At 41.5% G+C, this 13726-nt stretch overlaps 2 protein-coding genes and 1 long non-coding RNA gene across 5 annotated transcripts in view; 2 read left to right on the forward strand and 1 right to left on the reverse strand.

The window, feature by feature from the left end:
- Nucleotides 1-1171, forward strand: part of fah (fumarylacetoacetate hydrolase (fumarylacetoacetase)) — a 22790-nt gene extending 21619 nt beyond the window's left edge. For both annotated transcript variants that reach the window (XM_088333530.1, XM_088333529.1), the window contains 2 exons: nucleotides 841-939; nucleotides 1023-1171. In XM_088333530.1, the coding sequence (XP_088189656.1) occupies nucleotides 841-917 (77 nt within the window). In that variant the 3' untranslated portion in view covers nucleotides 918-939; nucleotides 1023-1171. The remainder of the gene's footprint in view (nucleotides 1-840; nucleotides 940-1022) is intronic.
- The window catches only part of LOC148366732 (uncharacterized), a 10486-nt gene extending 3265 nt beyond the window's left edge, over nucleotides 1-7221 (reverse strand). The window contains exons 1-2 of one of the 2 annotated variants that reach the window (XR_015850238.1): nucleotides 7146-7191; nucleotides 6702-7041 (exon numbers count right to left, since the gene is read on the reverse strand). This is a non-coding gene — a long non-coding RNA (uncharacterized LOC148366732). Of the gene's footprint in view, nucleotides 1-6701 lie in introns of both variants that reach the window. The other variant, XR_015850237.1, reaches the window with a different exon arrangement.
- The window catches only part of arnt2 (aryl hydrocarbon receptor nuclear translocator 2), a 36536-nt gene continuing 29506 nt past the window's right edge, over nucleotides 6697-13726 (forward strand). The window contains exons 1-3 of the mRNA XM_088333528.1: nucleotides 6697-7021; nucleotides 12141-12255; nucleotides 13634-13681. Of these exons, the coding sequence (XP_088189654.1) occupies nucleotides 6991-7021; nucleotides 12141-12255; nucleotides 13634-13681 (194 nt within the window). The 5' untranslated portion in view covers nucleotides 6697-6990. The remainder of the gene's footprint in view (nucleotides 7022-12140; nucleotides 12256-13633; nucleotides 13682-13726) is intronic.

Below are 13726 nucleotides of genomic sequence, written 5' to 3' on the forward strand. Positions count from 1 at the left end.
CTATTACGACACCATCCCCTGATCTGAAACCTACATGAGGACAAATAATACACAGATATTGTCAACATAAATTATAGGTTATTCATATGCCATAGAATAGAAGTCTGTTTTAAGCTTAGATTTAAACATTTCCACTGAGGTTGCAGATCGAATCTCAGGGGGAAGAGCATTCCACAGCACCGGGAGAATGCTCTCGAACCTGTGGATTTCTTCTTGGCTCTTGGCATTACTTGTAGACCAGCGTTTTCAGAGCGAAGGCTCCGGATCGGAACATAGGGGGAAATTAAATCTGAAAGATATGAGGGAGCAAGTCCATGCATGATTTTGTATACTACCAACAGAACCTAAAAATCACATCTTAAGCTAACAGGGAGCCAATGCAGGTTAGCTAAAATCAGTAAATTAAAGTTAAAAACTTGAGTATTTTACCAAAATCCGAAACAACTGCGTCTGCCTATTTTGCCAAGAAACTGTGGCTGTTTTCAAAGTACATAATATAAAAGGCACTGCCAGTAGAAACATGATGACTACAAAAATCCAACTGGAATTCGTTTCCAGTGTAAAGGTGAAGCAACAGGAAGCTGTTATAACAGCACAGCAGCCCTTTTTCACAAGACCCTGCGGGTTAAATGAAAATGCTGCAAAGGCGGGCTACGAGGTCGCGATGCTGATCGCCTAGCACTGCGAATATTTCACTGACTGAATTTTTTAAAGACTGTTCAAAGAATGCCAGGCTGAATAGTCAGCCCTCACACCTTTTCAGCTTACCAACTATTCTAAATACTATGTACACGGAACATAAAATACATAGAGGTCGAACAAGTACTTTTCTCTGCCCAGGTCATTGTGAAAGAGATGGATACAGAGTGGGCTTCGGGACTTGCACCGGGGTCATACTTCCTGCACTGCAACATTGAAAGGAAAAATGCTTTTGCTTAGGTAAATATTTAAAGTGACACATATACTGTGTTTTAAATACTACTTATGAGCTTCAGCCATTTAATAAAGTATTTTTTTCACAGCTCTGAAGACTTTGTTACTGGAATCCTCTGAAACAGTTATTCATCAAAGGAATTGTTTCACATCATGTCTCCTGTTACTACATTCCTAGAATAAGTATTCAATTTTGTCTGGTGCTTCTAGATCAATAATAAAACTATTTTTATTGATATGTTGCTGTTTTTTGTTTGTTTGTTTCACTATAAGAGTTGAAAACGTTGAGACGTGGTCGAAATGGTAAATGGTCTGCATTTTTTACAGCGCTTTTCAAGTCAAAGACCTCCCAAAGCGCTTTACAATGTGCTTTACACTTACCCATTCACACACACACCAATAGCGGCCATGCTAGGCGCCGCCCTGCTTATTGGGGGCATTAGGGATTCAGTGTCTTGCCCAAGGACACTTCGACATATAACACGGAGGAGCCGGGATCTCTTGATCCCAAGACGCGCTCGTCCTGAGCTATCAAAACGGGCCGCAGCTAGAGACAAGCAGGAGAAAAAATAGAACAGGCAGGAGTCAGGGGTCGAAAAAAGGCTTACCTTGAGAAACAGAGGTTCGCAGAGGGACTGACAAAAGGGGATTGACAGGACAGGGTTTAAATAGTGGGGAAGCCAATCTGTCAACAAGCTGCAGCTGGCGCGGGGCCAATTGGGCGCCTTGGCAACCATGACAAAAATGGGAAAAAAAAATCACAAAAAAAGGGGAAAAGTATCTGCCACTTCCCTGATTTCAGTGTTTTTCGGATATGTATCACTCACAAAGGTTTCAGATTATCAAACTGTTTTTAATATCACACAGAGACAACCCAAGGCAATACAAAATGCAGTTTTAAAATGTTTAACTATCTATCTATCAGTCTACCCTGGTCATATCCCTCAAAAAGGGTGACCGACAGCAAGACAAACACATACAAAAACAAAGAAAATAAAAAAGGGAAAAAGTAGCAAAAAACACACAAGATTTTTTGGACCATGGCCAACCAAAATGCCCAAACACCCAAACAAGTTAAGGTCCTCGGCACCCAAGTCTTAAAATGTTCATTCCATTTATTGAGAGACAGAAACCTGTCAGGACCAGAACGGAGACAGGACCCATTTGCGTTGTGTTTCTCTCAGTTTTATTGGAAGAAGGGAAAGGGTTGCACCCACGATCCGGTGATCACTGGGCGCGGGAAGCAGGTCGCTCTGAACGCGGAAGAGGGACGTCTGTGGCGAGCGATGGCAGTGTCGGGAACAGAAAAACAGGTCAGTAGCCAGAACAGGAGAGCAAAAAACGTGGTCGAGATCAGCAATGAGTCGAAAGCCAGGAGAGGAGAGTAGACGTGGTCAAGATAAAAAAAACTGGGTTGAAGCCGGGAGCCAAAACAGGAGTGAGTCAGGGTCGAAACGCTTGCCTAGCGTAAACTGAGGTTCGCAGACGGACTGACAACAGGTGACAGAATGGAGTGGGTTTAAATAGTGACGGGGAGCCAATCAGAATCAGAGGCAGTTGGCGCCATAGGAGCGGGCACAGGTGCCTCGCATCAGTAATCATGACAACATTTTTCTGTATTTGATGTTTTTTTTAATTTAAAGTGTTTTTCAGGAATGTGTTTCACGATGAGCTTTATGTAAAAATTGTACAGCTTATGATTGTATTTCACAGTTTATTCGTTTTGCACTGAGGTCAATAATTTTAATCGACATGTTGTGTTACGCAGGGATTCCTATTGCTCGACTTTAATGTTGATTGATATAAAAAGGTTCAAAGTTAGAATGAGTTAAAAGTACACTGGATTGTGAGAGTGATAATAAGCAAATTGAATTTAGAAGACTAACAGATTTGAAAAAATATATTAATTCAGTTTATGCATAATTTAACATTAATATTGGTAATATACTAAACAAAGGGATTCCCCAAAAAGACATTTTTCCTTGCTTTTTTCCCAATTTTTCCGCTATTTTTTCTTGTTGTCATGATGACTGATTACATTTACCTGATCCCGCTCATTTGGCGCCAGCTGCTGCTGGGTACCAGATTGGTTCCCCGTCCAACTTAAGCTCAGTCCTTTCACTCGCCTGTGGTCAGTCCGTCAACGAACCTCTGCACCCGCAAGACGTGGGTTTAGACTCCGTCCGGTTTCCTGCTTGTGTTTCCTGTCCGGTATTGTTCCCGTCTATTTTGTCCTGTTTAGTATCGATCTCCAGTTTTGTTTCCGTCTAGTTTGTCCTGTTTAATTTCGATATCCAGTTTTGATATCAATCCTGTCTGTCTCGTCCTCTCGGGTATCGACCCCATCTGTCCGATATCTGATCGGGCAATTGGTATCGATCTCGTCGGCCTGTCTTCCTGTCATTCTACGCCAGACTGCTGCCTTATGTCTTCCGCCCAACGATCGCCGAATCGCTGGCGTTTGGGTTAATGTGCATGACTGCCCCATTTTCCCGTAAAATAAAAGCTTGTGTGAGAAACGTCACGCATTTGGGTTCTTCTCCTGTTTTGGTTCTTGAGTTTTTTTCTTGTTTTTTAAAATTTATTTTTCTTATTATTATTTTCTTACTTTATTTCAATTTTTTTTTAGATTTTTACTTCTTTTTTCCTTTTGTTCTCCATTCTCCTTTTTTGTTTTAGTTTTTCTTCCTTTGCTTCTTTTGTCCTAGCTTTTTACTTTGTCTAGCTTTTTCCTTTTTCTTATGCATTTCCTACTTTTTTGTGTCTTTTCTCTGAACTTTTTACTTCTTTTTATATCTTTCTAATGTTTTTCTTCTTTTTTATTTCTTTTTCCTTTCTTATTTAATTTTTTTCTTCTTTCATTGTTGTCTTTTTTTGCTGCATTCTTCACCTTTTTAAGTCATGTTGTGCATAATGTGAAATAAAGATTGGAAGAGCAGCTTGGGAGTCGAAAGAGCTGGCCTTTTTTAGTCAGCCGAGTCGAAAGAGTCGAATTCCCATCACTGCAACAAGGGGATATGCCGGGGGGACTGCTCCCTCCGTTGGGATTGTAGGTGGCAGGAGATACCATGCTAGTGTCCCTTGACATAAGCAATATGAATGAACTAGCTTATGCGCTGCCCAGACTGCAATCAGTACTACATCTACTCTTTTGAAGAGAGGGGGGGGGGTGTCTATGTCAATAGGTGGGCACTACCTCCCCCTGGTAACGCCCCTGCTGTGGAGGAATTTTGGCCCATAATGTACATATGTCATTGGGGATCAACTGGCCCCAGGGCTGTGTGTTGTATACTTTCTATGCAATGTTTGAATTTACTTATCTGAGTATAATGAGGGGCATGACTCATATAATCCAGATGCATTGTACATTCATAGTGCGTTACTACTATTGAAATGAAATGATCTGCATTTCTATAGCGCTTTTCAAGTCCATGACGTCCCAAAGCGCTTTACAATGTGCTCCACATTTCCCAATAGCGGCCTTGCAGCCATGTAAGGCGCTAACCTGCTTATTGGGGGTATTAGGGGTTCAGTGTCTTACCCAAGGACACTTCGACATGTAACACGGACAAGCCGGGATTCGAACTGGGATCAAGGGATCCCAAGACGAGCGCTCTTCCTCCTGAGCTACTGCCGCCCGATAATAAGCCTGTAATAAGCCTCATTCATGTCGAGCAACTCGGTGTCTCACAACAAAATGTTCATTAACAATATATATGTAACCGCGGTGTACCTGTCCCACCAAAGATCCACATTCACGCTGGACTGGATGATGATATTTTTATTACAGTTTCTGCAGATGAAATGAGTCACAACATTAGCTTCTCTGTTGGCTTTGATCTCTTTGATCTCGTTGGCAGCTCGCTCTGTAGACTGCCCAAAGCATATCAAAGAGCTTTTGTTTTCAATTTACATAAAATACATTTTAGAATATCACAATACATTTTTACATCCATTTTAACAAGATACTTTTAACAAGAGATCGTATAGTGGTTTTTTTAACGTTTACAATGAATTCAAAATATTTTTCTTTAGTCTGAATTTTAACCAACATCATCCTTTTTATATATATGAGAAAATAGTAATAAGAACAATAATGAGTATAAAAACGGATACAATTTACCTGCAGATGAAATGAGTCACAACATTAGCTTCTCTGCTGGCTTTGATCTCTTTAAGGGGAATTAACATTTAAGCACAACAGAAACAAAACGAAAATAAATCCAAACAGCTTGACAACATCAATCACATAACTGTGCATGTTGAGAGATTTGTCAGCTGTGGTTATAATGTTTAAAATTAACTTCTTTTGTGGAGCACCAAAAGATGTGTCTTACCGTTAGCAGCTCTCTCTGTAGACTGCCAACAAAACCCCGCCTTCCGGTCACATGTCAAAAGCCAAAACAAAAGTCATTATTACACCCGTTACATATGTTACATATGTAACGGGTGTAATAATGACTTTTGTTTTATTGAAATTCATGCTGAAATATGTGTATAGTTTTTGGTAAGTGTCCTGCAATGATGAGTCCAACAGTGCCACCTGCTGGTATGGGGTGGGGCTTGGTTTTGGCTCCTGACATGTGACCGGGAGGCGGGGTTTGTTGGCAGTTTTCAGAGGGAACTGCTACTGGTAAGACACATCTTTTGGTGCTCCACAAAAGAAGTTAATTTTAAACATTATAACTACAGCTGACACATCTCTCAACATGCACAGTAATGTGATTGATGTTGTCAAGCTGTTTAGATTTATTTTCGTTTTGTTTCTGTTTTACTAAAATATTAATTCCCCTTGCAGAGATCAAAGAGATCAAAGCCAGCAGAAAAGCTAATGTTGTGACTCATTCATTTGCAGGTAAATTGTACCCGTTTTTATACTCATTATTGTTTTTATTTCTATTTTCTCATATACATTAAAAAGGATGATGTTGGTTAAAATTCAGACTAAAGAAAAATATGCTAAATTCATTGTAAACGTTAAAAATCCACTATACGATCTCTTGTTAAAAGTATCTTGTTAAAATGGATGTAAAAATGTATTGTGATATTCTAAAATGTATTTTATGTAAATTGAAAAGAAAGCTCTTTGATACGCTTTGTTGGGCAGAGTTTTTCAGAGGGAACTGCTACTGAGATCAAAGAGATCAAAGCCAGCAGAAAAGCCAATGTTGTGACTCATTCATTTGCAGTTAGCCTAGATGGTAAGGCGCCCGCTTTGAGACTGGGAGGTCGGTGGTTCGCGCCCCGGCCAAGTCATTCATAAGACTTAAAAAGTGGTCGGCGGCGCCCTCTGTTGGCTGCGGCTGCATCGGCTCGCTACAACGGGTCAGGTGCAATCGACATTTCGTTCTGTGTACATTGTTACACAGAATGACAATACAAGGAAATTATTATTATTATTATATTATTATAAAAACCTCATCATCCAGTCAAGCGTGAATGTGGATCTTTGGTGGGACAAGTACGCCGCGGTTACACATATATGATATAACGAAACACATGTACAATATAACATGTTAAACGACATAAATAAACACGTTTGAAAAAAAAAACATGGTGTAAGATTATTTCGTATTTTGTAATGGAAAATACGACAATTTGTAAGGACATGGAGCCCTGGCACTTGACAGGTATGTCTTTATAATGTAAGCGAAATCTCGTTGTAGTAACACAATGCTACAAAGGTACCTCTGATTCACAGAGTTGAATAAGTTAATTCAGTACAAATTAAATAACAAATTAAAAGGTATTCATTTTAAAAACTGTACCTTATTAGTTGACGTGCCGGTGTGGGATAATAATTTATTCAGGGATCCAGAAAATCTCGCGGTGTTACCGTCCAGCCATCCTGCATCCTTAGTCCTTCCTCACCGAAATCCTTGAATTAATTTATCGACAAATTCAATGTTTGTTGGCGCCTGTGTATATTTTCGACGAAAGGCTTGCGTGCTTCCCTGCGGTTTATCGCCTCTCTCTTGCGGCTGCCTTGGACTCTCTTGGCGTATTGTGCGTCATCTCCACCACCGCCGTTTTGTTATTTTTCTCCCTTGAGGAAACATGGCAGCTCCCGCCGCGGTCAATCCGTCGGGTGAGTCGTTATTGTAGTTCCTATACGGAGGGAATGTATCAAGTCTATGGGAAAGGGTGAAAATAAATGTATTTTACTGGGAGTTTAAAAGAAGACGGTTGAAATAGCCGTCAGACCCCCTCACCCATGCTCCGGTACCAGCATCCATCCCCTTCCCCCATATTGTGCCGTTGTTCGTGGCAGTGCTATACTGTGCATGTTTTTCTTGTCTTTTTCAGAATAAGATGACCGAGTTACAAGTAACGCGTTACTAATGACGTGTGCTTGTTTATTGCTTATGTTATTTAGCCTGCGTTTTCGTTCCTGACTCGGTAACATTATTTGCATATAGTCCTAATGCACTGCTTTTAATTGCGTGCCAGGCTATGGGGTCCGGTAAATTGTGTTAAAAATCTAAACTAGAAGCTTCTCGTAGCATACTTTGATTTTTTAGTTTATTCTCTGTTGATGCCAACCTGTTAAGGGTGCAGAAATAGCCATTTGTTTGTTTCAGAGCAGGGGTGTCAAACTCATTTTAACTCGGGGACCACACGACAGAATGAAATGAAATGAAATGATCTGCATTTACATAGCGCTTTACAATGTGCTCCACATTTCCCAATAGTGGCCTTGCAGCCATGTAAGGTGTTAACCTGCTTATTGGGGGCATTAGGGGTTCAGTGTCTTACCCAAGGACACTTCGACATGTAACACGGACGAGCCGGGATTCGAACTGGGATCCCTTGATCCCAAGACGAGCGCTCTACCTCCTGAGCTACATTTTTAACACAATTTCACTGGACCCCATAGCCTGGCACACAATTAAAAGCAGTGCATTAGGACAATATGCAGAACAAACATTCTGCCGGGGGCCGGACTTGTAGATTAAAGAGAAAGATAAGGGGAGATAAAGCAATAAGAGAAAGAGGGAGGGAAAAGGAGAGAGAGCGGGACAAAGAAAGAAAAAGAGAGAGAGGGAGAGAGCGTGAGAAACAAAAGATAAAAAGTCATGAGAGAGGGGGAAAAGAAATGGAGCGGAAGAAAGAAATCCAAAGAGAAATAGAAAGACAGAAGGAGAGAAAAGGGAAAAGAAAGCGCGGAGGGTAGGAAGAGAGAGAAAAGGACAAAAGGAAGTTAGAACAAAATAAGTTAAAAAGACAGAGAGAGAAAGAGACAAAGAGCAAGAGAAAAAGAGAGACACAGAGAGTGAAAGAAAAGGAAGAAAAGGGGTGGAAAAGAGAGAGAAAGAGAGAAAGAGAAATACAAGTACAGTGTCTTTGTGAGAGGCACCTGGCTTTGGCAACATCAAGTTGACATATTTCGACCTGCACCTTGTTTTTCTCTTGCGCTTCTCTGAGTGTTGTCTCGCGGGCCGGATTGCATCCCTTAGCGGGCCTGATCTGGCCCACGGGCCACCTGTTTGACACCTGTGTGTTAGAGCATAATGGAGCATTATTTAAAGGGACAGTGCATGGGCGATTTCAGGTTCTGGTTAATTTTTGTCATTTTACTTGTGATTTCGAATCATTCAACACCGTTCAGGAGCGTCACTTCCCATTTGTGAACATCACATGCAACTTTCCATCGATTAGCTGCACCACTTATCCTCAGTAGGGTCGCGGGGATGCTGGAGCCCATCCCAGTTGTCTTTGGGCAGTGGGCAGGGGACACCCTGAACTGGTTGCCAGCCAGTGGCAGGGCACACAGAGGCTCATTCACACCTAGGGACAATTTGGACTGGCCGATTGATCTGAAATGCATGTTTTTGGGAATGTGGGAAAAAACCACAGTGCCCGTGGGAAACCCATGCAAGCACGGGGAGAACATGCAAACTCCACACAGGAAAGTTTGATCCCATGACCTCAGAACTGTGCCCACACATGCATACCACTGCCCTGCCGTGCTGCCCTTAAACAAAATGATTTACTGAAAGAAGAACTTGACTAGAACACCACAAAAGAAGGATAAGAAAATAAAACAAAGAAAGATATAAATTGGGATCTTGGCTGGCAGCATTTGGATAAAAAAATAACATTGGCTTAAATATTACTGTAGATCAAACTTAAGGCAATTGGGCGTTGTTGTATTTAATGGAATCCACCCCTAAGTCACACCAATCAATACCTAGCACCATGAGATTGGGTTTTTCGTCCTGGTTCGATAAAGCTGAAAGCCCATTATAGAGTGGTAAGGAATCCTTAAGGTTAGAGACCACCCCTCTGGCTGGCCACCTTGTGGCGAGTTGTCGAGGGAACATTTCATTCACACACGCGAGATAACACCAAACCTCACACCCACATGCTATCAGATAACTCAGTTACCCTGAATAACTGAATTAAAGTATAGTATTCGGTGTGCATGTTCTGACATTGTATCGTCATTCCATTGACATTGCAAAATGGAATTCTGACCTAACGTTGAACGTCCTACATCTGTCATGAACCGGAACAGGAACAGGACCCAAATGCGTGACGTTTCTCACACAAGCCTTTTATTTTACGGGAAATGGGGGGTCATGCACGTTGGGCAGCGATCTGGTGTGGAAAGACAGGAAGCCAGAGGTAGACGAGATCGACACCAATTGCCCGAGCAGATATCGGACAGATGGGGTTGATACCAGACAGGACGGGAAGGACAGGATTGATATCGAAACAGGATATCGAAATTAAATAGGACAAACTAGACTGGAACTAAACTGGAAACCGATAATAAACGGGAACAATACCGGATAGGAAATACCAACATGAAACAGGACCGAGTCAAAACCCACGTCTTGCGGGGTAGAGGATCGTTGACGGACTGACACTGGAAGAGTGAGAGCACTGAGCTTAAATAGACGGAAAGCCAATCTGTCAACGGGCTGCAGCTGACGCCACAAGGGTGGGGCCAATTGGGCACCATGGCAACCGTGACAACATCAGCACTAATTATTATATTTATTTTGTTTTTCAGTTTTTAACATTGTGCTTTCGAGTTAATAATGCTTTTTCACTTTGTTTTGAAACAATTTTTTACTGAAAAAAATGATGGTCAAAATGAGCCTCAACAATCTCCAGTTATTGCAGGAGGGAGACAAGTTAGAAGTAGTAGTATGTTTGTTGATATGGGACACAGGCTCTGGCGTTCTTCCTATTTCATTAATTTTATCGAATCATCTGCAGTGCAATAAAATGCATTGAAAAATTAGTTTTTGTACGGAAGACAGTGTTTGGCGGATGTGCTGAAATATGTCTTAAAATATATAGTATGGCTATCTCTTCACGACCAGTACAAGCATGGGACCCAAATGGAAAACGTTTCACACAATGCTTTATTAAGGGATCGGGGAAGTCAGGGCGAGAGGAAAAAGACAGCAATCTGGTGCTCGCTGGGCAGGAGGAGCAGAAAGCCCTCCCGAATGAAGCGTGGTCGGAGATCGTGACAAGTCAGTCTGCCGGGATGTCAGACGGAGCGTGGTCAGAGATCGGAACAAGTCGGGGAGCCGGGACGGGAGACGAAGTGTGGTCAGAGATCGGCTCAAGTCGGGTAGCCGGGACGAGCGGGAAGCCAGGGATTGATACAGGAAACAGAATCGGGAAAGATACGGGTAGCCGGGACAGGAGAACGGAGCTTGGATCAGGGATCGATACAGGAAACAGAATCAGGATACGAGTAGCCGGGACAGGAGAATGGAGCTTGGATCGGGGATCGATACAGGAAACAGGTTGAGCCAACAAGACCTTGCATTTAAACATAACTGATGATTTCAGACTAGGAATACCGTGTCACTGAAGGATTAACTCTTCTGGCTGTCATCCAGATCCAATTGGTTTAAGAGCATGTGGAATCCTGTAATAGGGGTTACATGCTTTTCCATAAAAAAATGACCTTAGTTTGTTAACTAAAGGTGTCTGCCTATCAAATTTGTCATGTATAAGTCAAGTATTCTATTTTTGTCTAATAGAAGTAAAACAGGTCTATCCACAAGTAACCCGAAATGTATGTTTTTTGGGGGAAAAGACAACATGATTAGACAGGAATAAAAGCACAAAACTCCCTGGACAACGTAACTTTCATTAAACCTATCTCGTACGTCAGCACATTGGCGTTATTTCAAACGACGGTCTTCCCATCACTGTACGCAGGCTGTAGTTTTCTCATGTCTACTAGAGAATGGACCTAATTTTTCAATTGTATCCTGATGCATTTTTCAAAATAATGACCGGGAGAAAAACTAAAAACCAAAATGACCAAAATCAAATTGAAGCGTCTGCATTGCCAGTCTTAGAAATAGAAATGCGCTACAGCACTCTTGCTGCTATAGTGGCAACGTGTCCCTTTTGTTTCCCGGCTTCAACCCGTTTTCTGATCTCGATCACGTGTTTTGCTCTCCTGTCCTGCCTACTGACCTGTTTGTTTCGCTCCTGACACCGTAATTTGGCTCATGCACGCCAGTCAGCCTCGTCACAGTTGCCATGGCGCCCAATTGGCCCCGCCCATGTGTCACAGTTGCCGTGGTGCCCAATTGGCCCCACCCGTGTGGCGCCAGCTGCAGCTTGTTGACGAATTGGCTCCCTGTCAGTATTTAAACTCTGTCCTGTCAGTCCCCTTTTGTCGGTCGGTCTGCGACAGCAAGCCCTTTTTCGCCTATCCCGTGGTTTTGCTCCTGTTTGTCTCCCGCTACGATCTGTTTGATCTCGACCACATCTGTTCTCCAGTCCCGAATAACTACCTGTTTTGGATCTTGACCACGTCTACTCTCCTCTCCTGGCTTTCGACTTGTTTCCGATCCCAATCACGTTTTTGCTCTTTTATCCCGGCTACTGACCCGTTTTTTTTCTGTTCCCGACACCGCCATCGGTTGCCACGGAAGTTCCACTTCCGCCTTCAGAGCAACCTGCTCCCCGCGACCAGCGATCACTGGATCGTGTGTGCAATCTTTTCCCTTCTTCCCAATAAAACTGAAAGAAACGTACCCAAGTGGGTCCTGTCTATGTTCTGGTCCTGACATGCTATGTACTTTGTGTTTTCCCTATGTTAGCTACCTTTAGGTGTAGCTTGTTATTTGACTGTTTTTGTTTCATTATTAAGGCTTAGTTAATGACAGGAGATTACGTCTACAGTATTCATTTTGTATTTTGTCTGGTGTACTGCCTTTCAGAGATAGGCAGTGAGCTGCCGGGTACAGTTGTGATGCCAGGGGCAGTTGTTGGCTCTGGCCCGGTACGGATGGGAGGATCTGTTCCAGGTCGTGGTGGCAAGAGAAGGTCAGGCGGGTGAGTATGTCAGCATTCTTCTCTGATAAAGGCTTAAAAACACATGTGACAAAAACTATGCTTTTTCAGCATCCTTAATTTTTGAAAGAGTTGCAAATGCAAAAACAAGGGGTTCCTCCAGCAATTGTAATAGATAGATGGATAGATACTTTATTCATCCCCGAAGGGAAATTCACACTTCCAGCAGTATCCTTGTGTTGAGAAATAAAATCAAAGATGTAGAATACAAAAATACCCAATATAACGTGTTGATATAGAGTATTAAAATAGTGCTACGGAAAATACACACTGGGGTTTATTGTGGGCTTTTACTCCCCCGGGTGGAGTTAAAGAGCCTCATGGTATGAGGAAGAAATGATAGCCTCAGCCTGTCCGTGGAACAAGACTGTCACAGCAGTCTGTCGCTGAACAGATAAAAGTTATTTTGTGTTTGAGTAGGAAGAAAACTGCTCTTAGTTGAGTTGGAGTATTTGTGATATTTCTTTATTCATATTTGCATATTGATTTATTTTGATTATTACAAAGGGTAATTGTAATGGTTATATCTGAATATATTTAACTTATTTCTCATTAATAACGGTATTTTAGTATATTAGAATTGATGATTTTGTGAATACCTCAGTTAGATTGGAAGCAAAACACCAAGTCGTGGTTCTGCCGGCTATGTTCAAGACTTGAACAATATCTCTGTATTGTGTAGTGCAACTGAAAACGAGTGCTAAAAAGCACAAGGAAGAAGACAAACTACGGAGATTTAAAGTGACTAAACCACACCATTATGCTTTTTTTTCAACAAAATCAAGTGAATTGGTTTATTTTTAAGTTGACATGGAAAAATAAAGCTGAAATCCAATGGTGAAACTTAGTTTAAGTCTTAAGTTGATAAAGTTGAAATTAAGATCAGGGGATGGTTTAATTGTAACCTGTGCAGTCCTTTGAGACATTTTGTAATCAAGGGCTATAAAAAATAAATGTAACTTGAATTTAAATGCAATTTTTCAATTGCTTTAAGCAAGTGTACATGCATATGAGTATTTTAGGCCCACGGGTTAACAGTATTTCTCATTTACAGATTCTAGTGGGATTTGAACCACAACCTTAGTTCCTGGTCAATCTATGTACCACTCATGTATTTGTTAAATAAGATTAAATAAGAACAGGTGTGACTCACCATGATCTATTTAATCAAACACTTTCTTTAAATCAATATGAATTCCTAGAAGATAAAAATGAATGTCTATTGCAGTGGTTCATCCATGAATTTCATGAATTTTAATCCTGTTGACTGATTTTTTTGACTTTGCCTAAAAACATGATTTCCACCAATGTTATATTTATATTGTGTAAAAATGGTAATGCTCCTTTGGTCCTTTTTCAGACTGGACTTTGATGATGAGGATGGAGAGGGGCCAAGCAAATTTTCAAGGTGAGAAAAATACACTGATTTCCTAAGACACAGAACTTTTAGATA

The sequence above is a fragment of the Urocampus carinirostris genome, chromosome 4, assembly GCF_059441175.1.
Source record: "Urocampus carinirostris isolate Australia breed hairy pipefish chromosome 4, RoL_Ucar_1.0, whole genome shotgun sequence".
NCBI lineage: Eukaryota > Metazoa > Chordata > Actinopteri > Syngnathiformes > Syngnathidae > Urocampus > Urocampus carinirostris.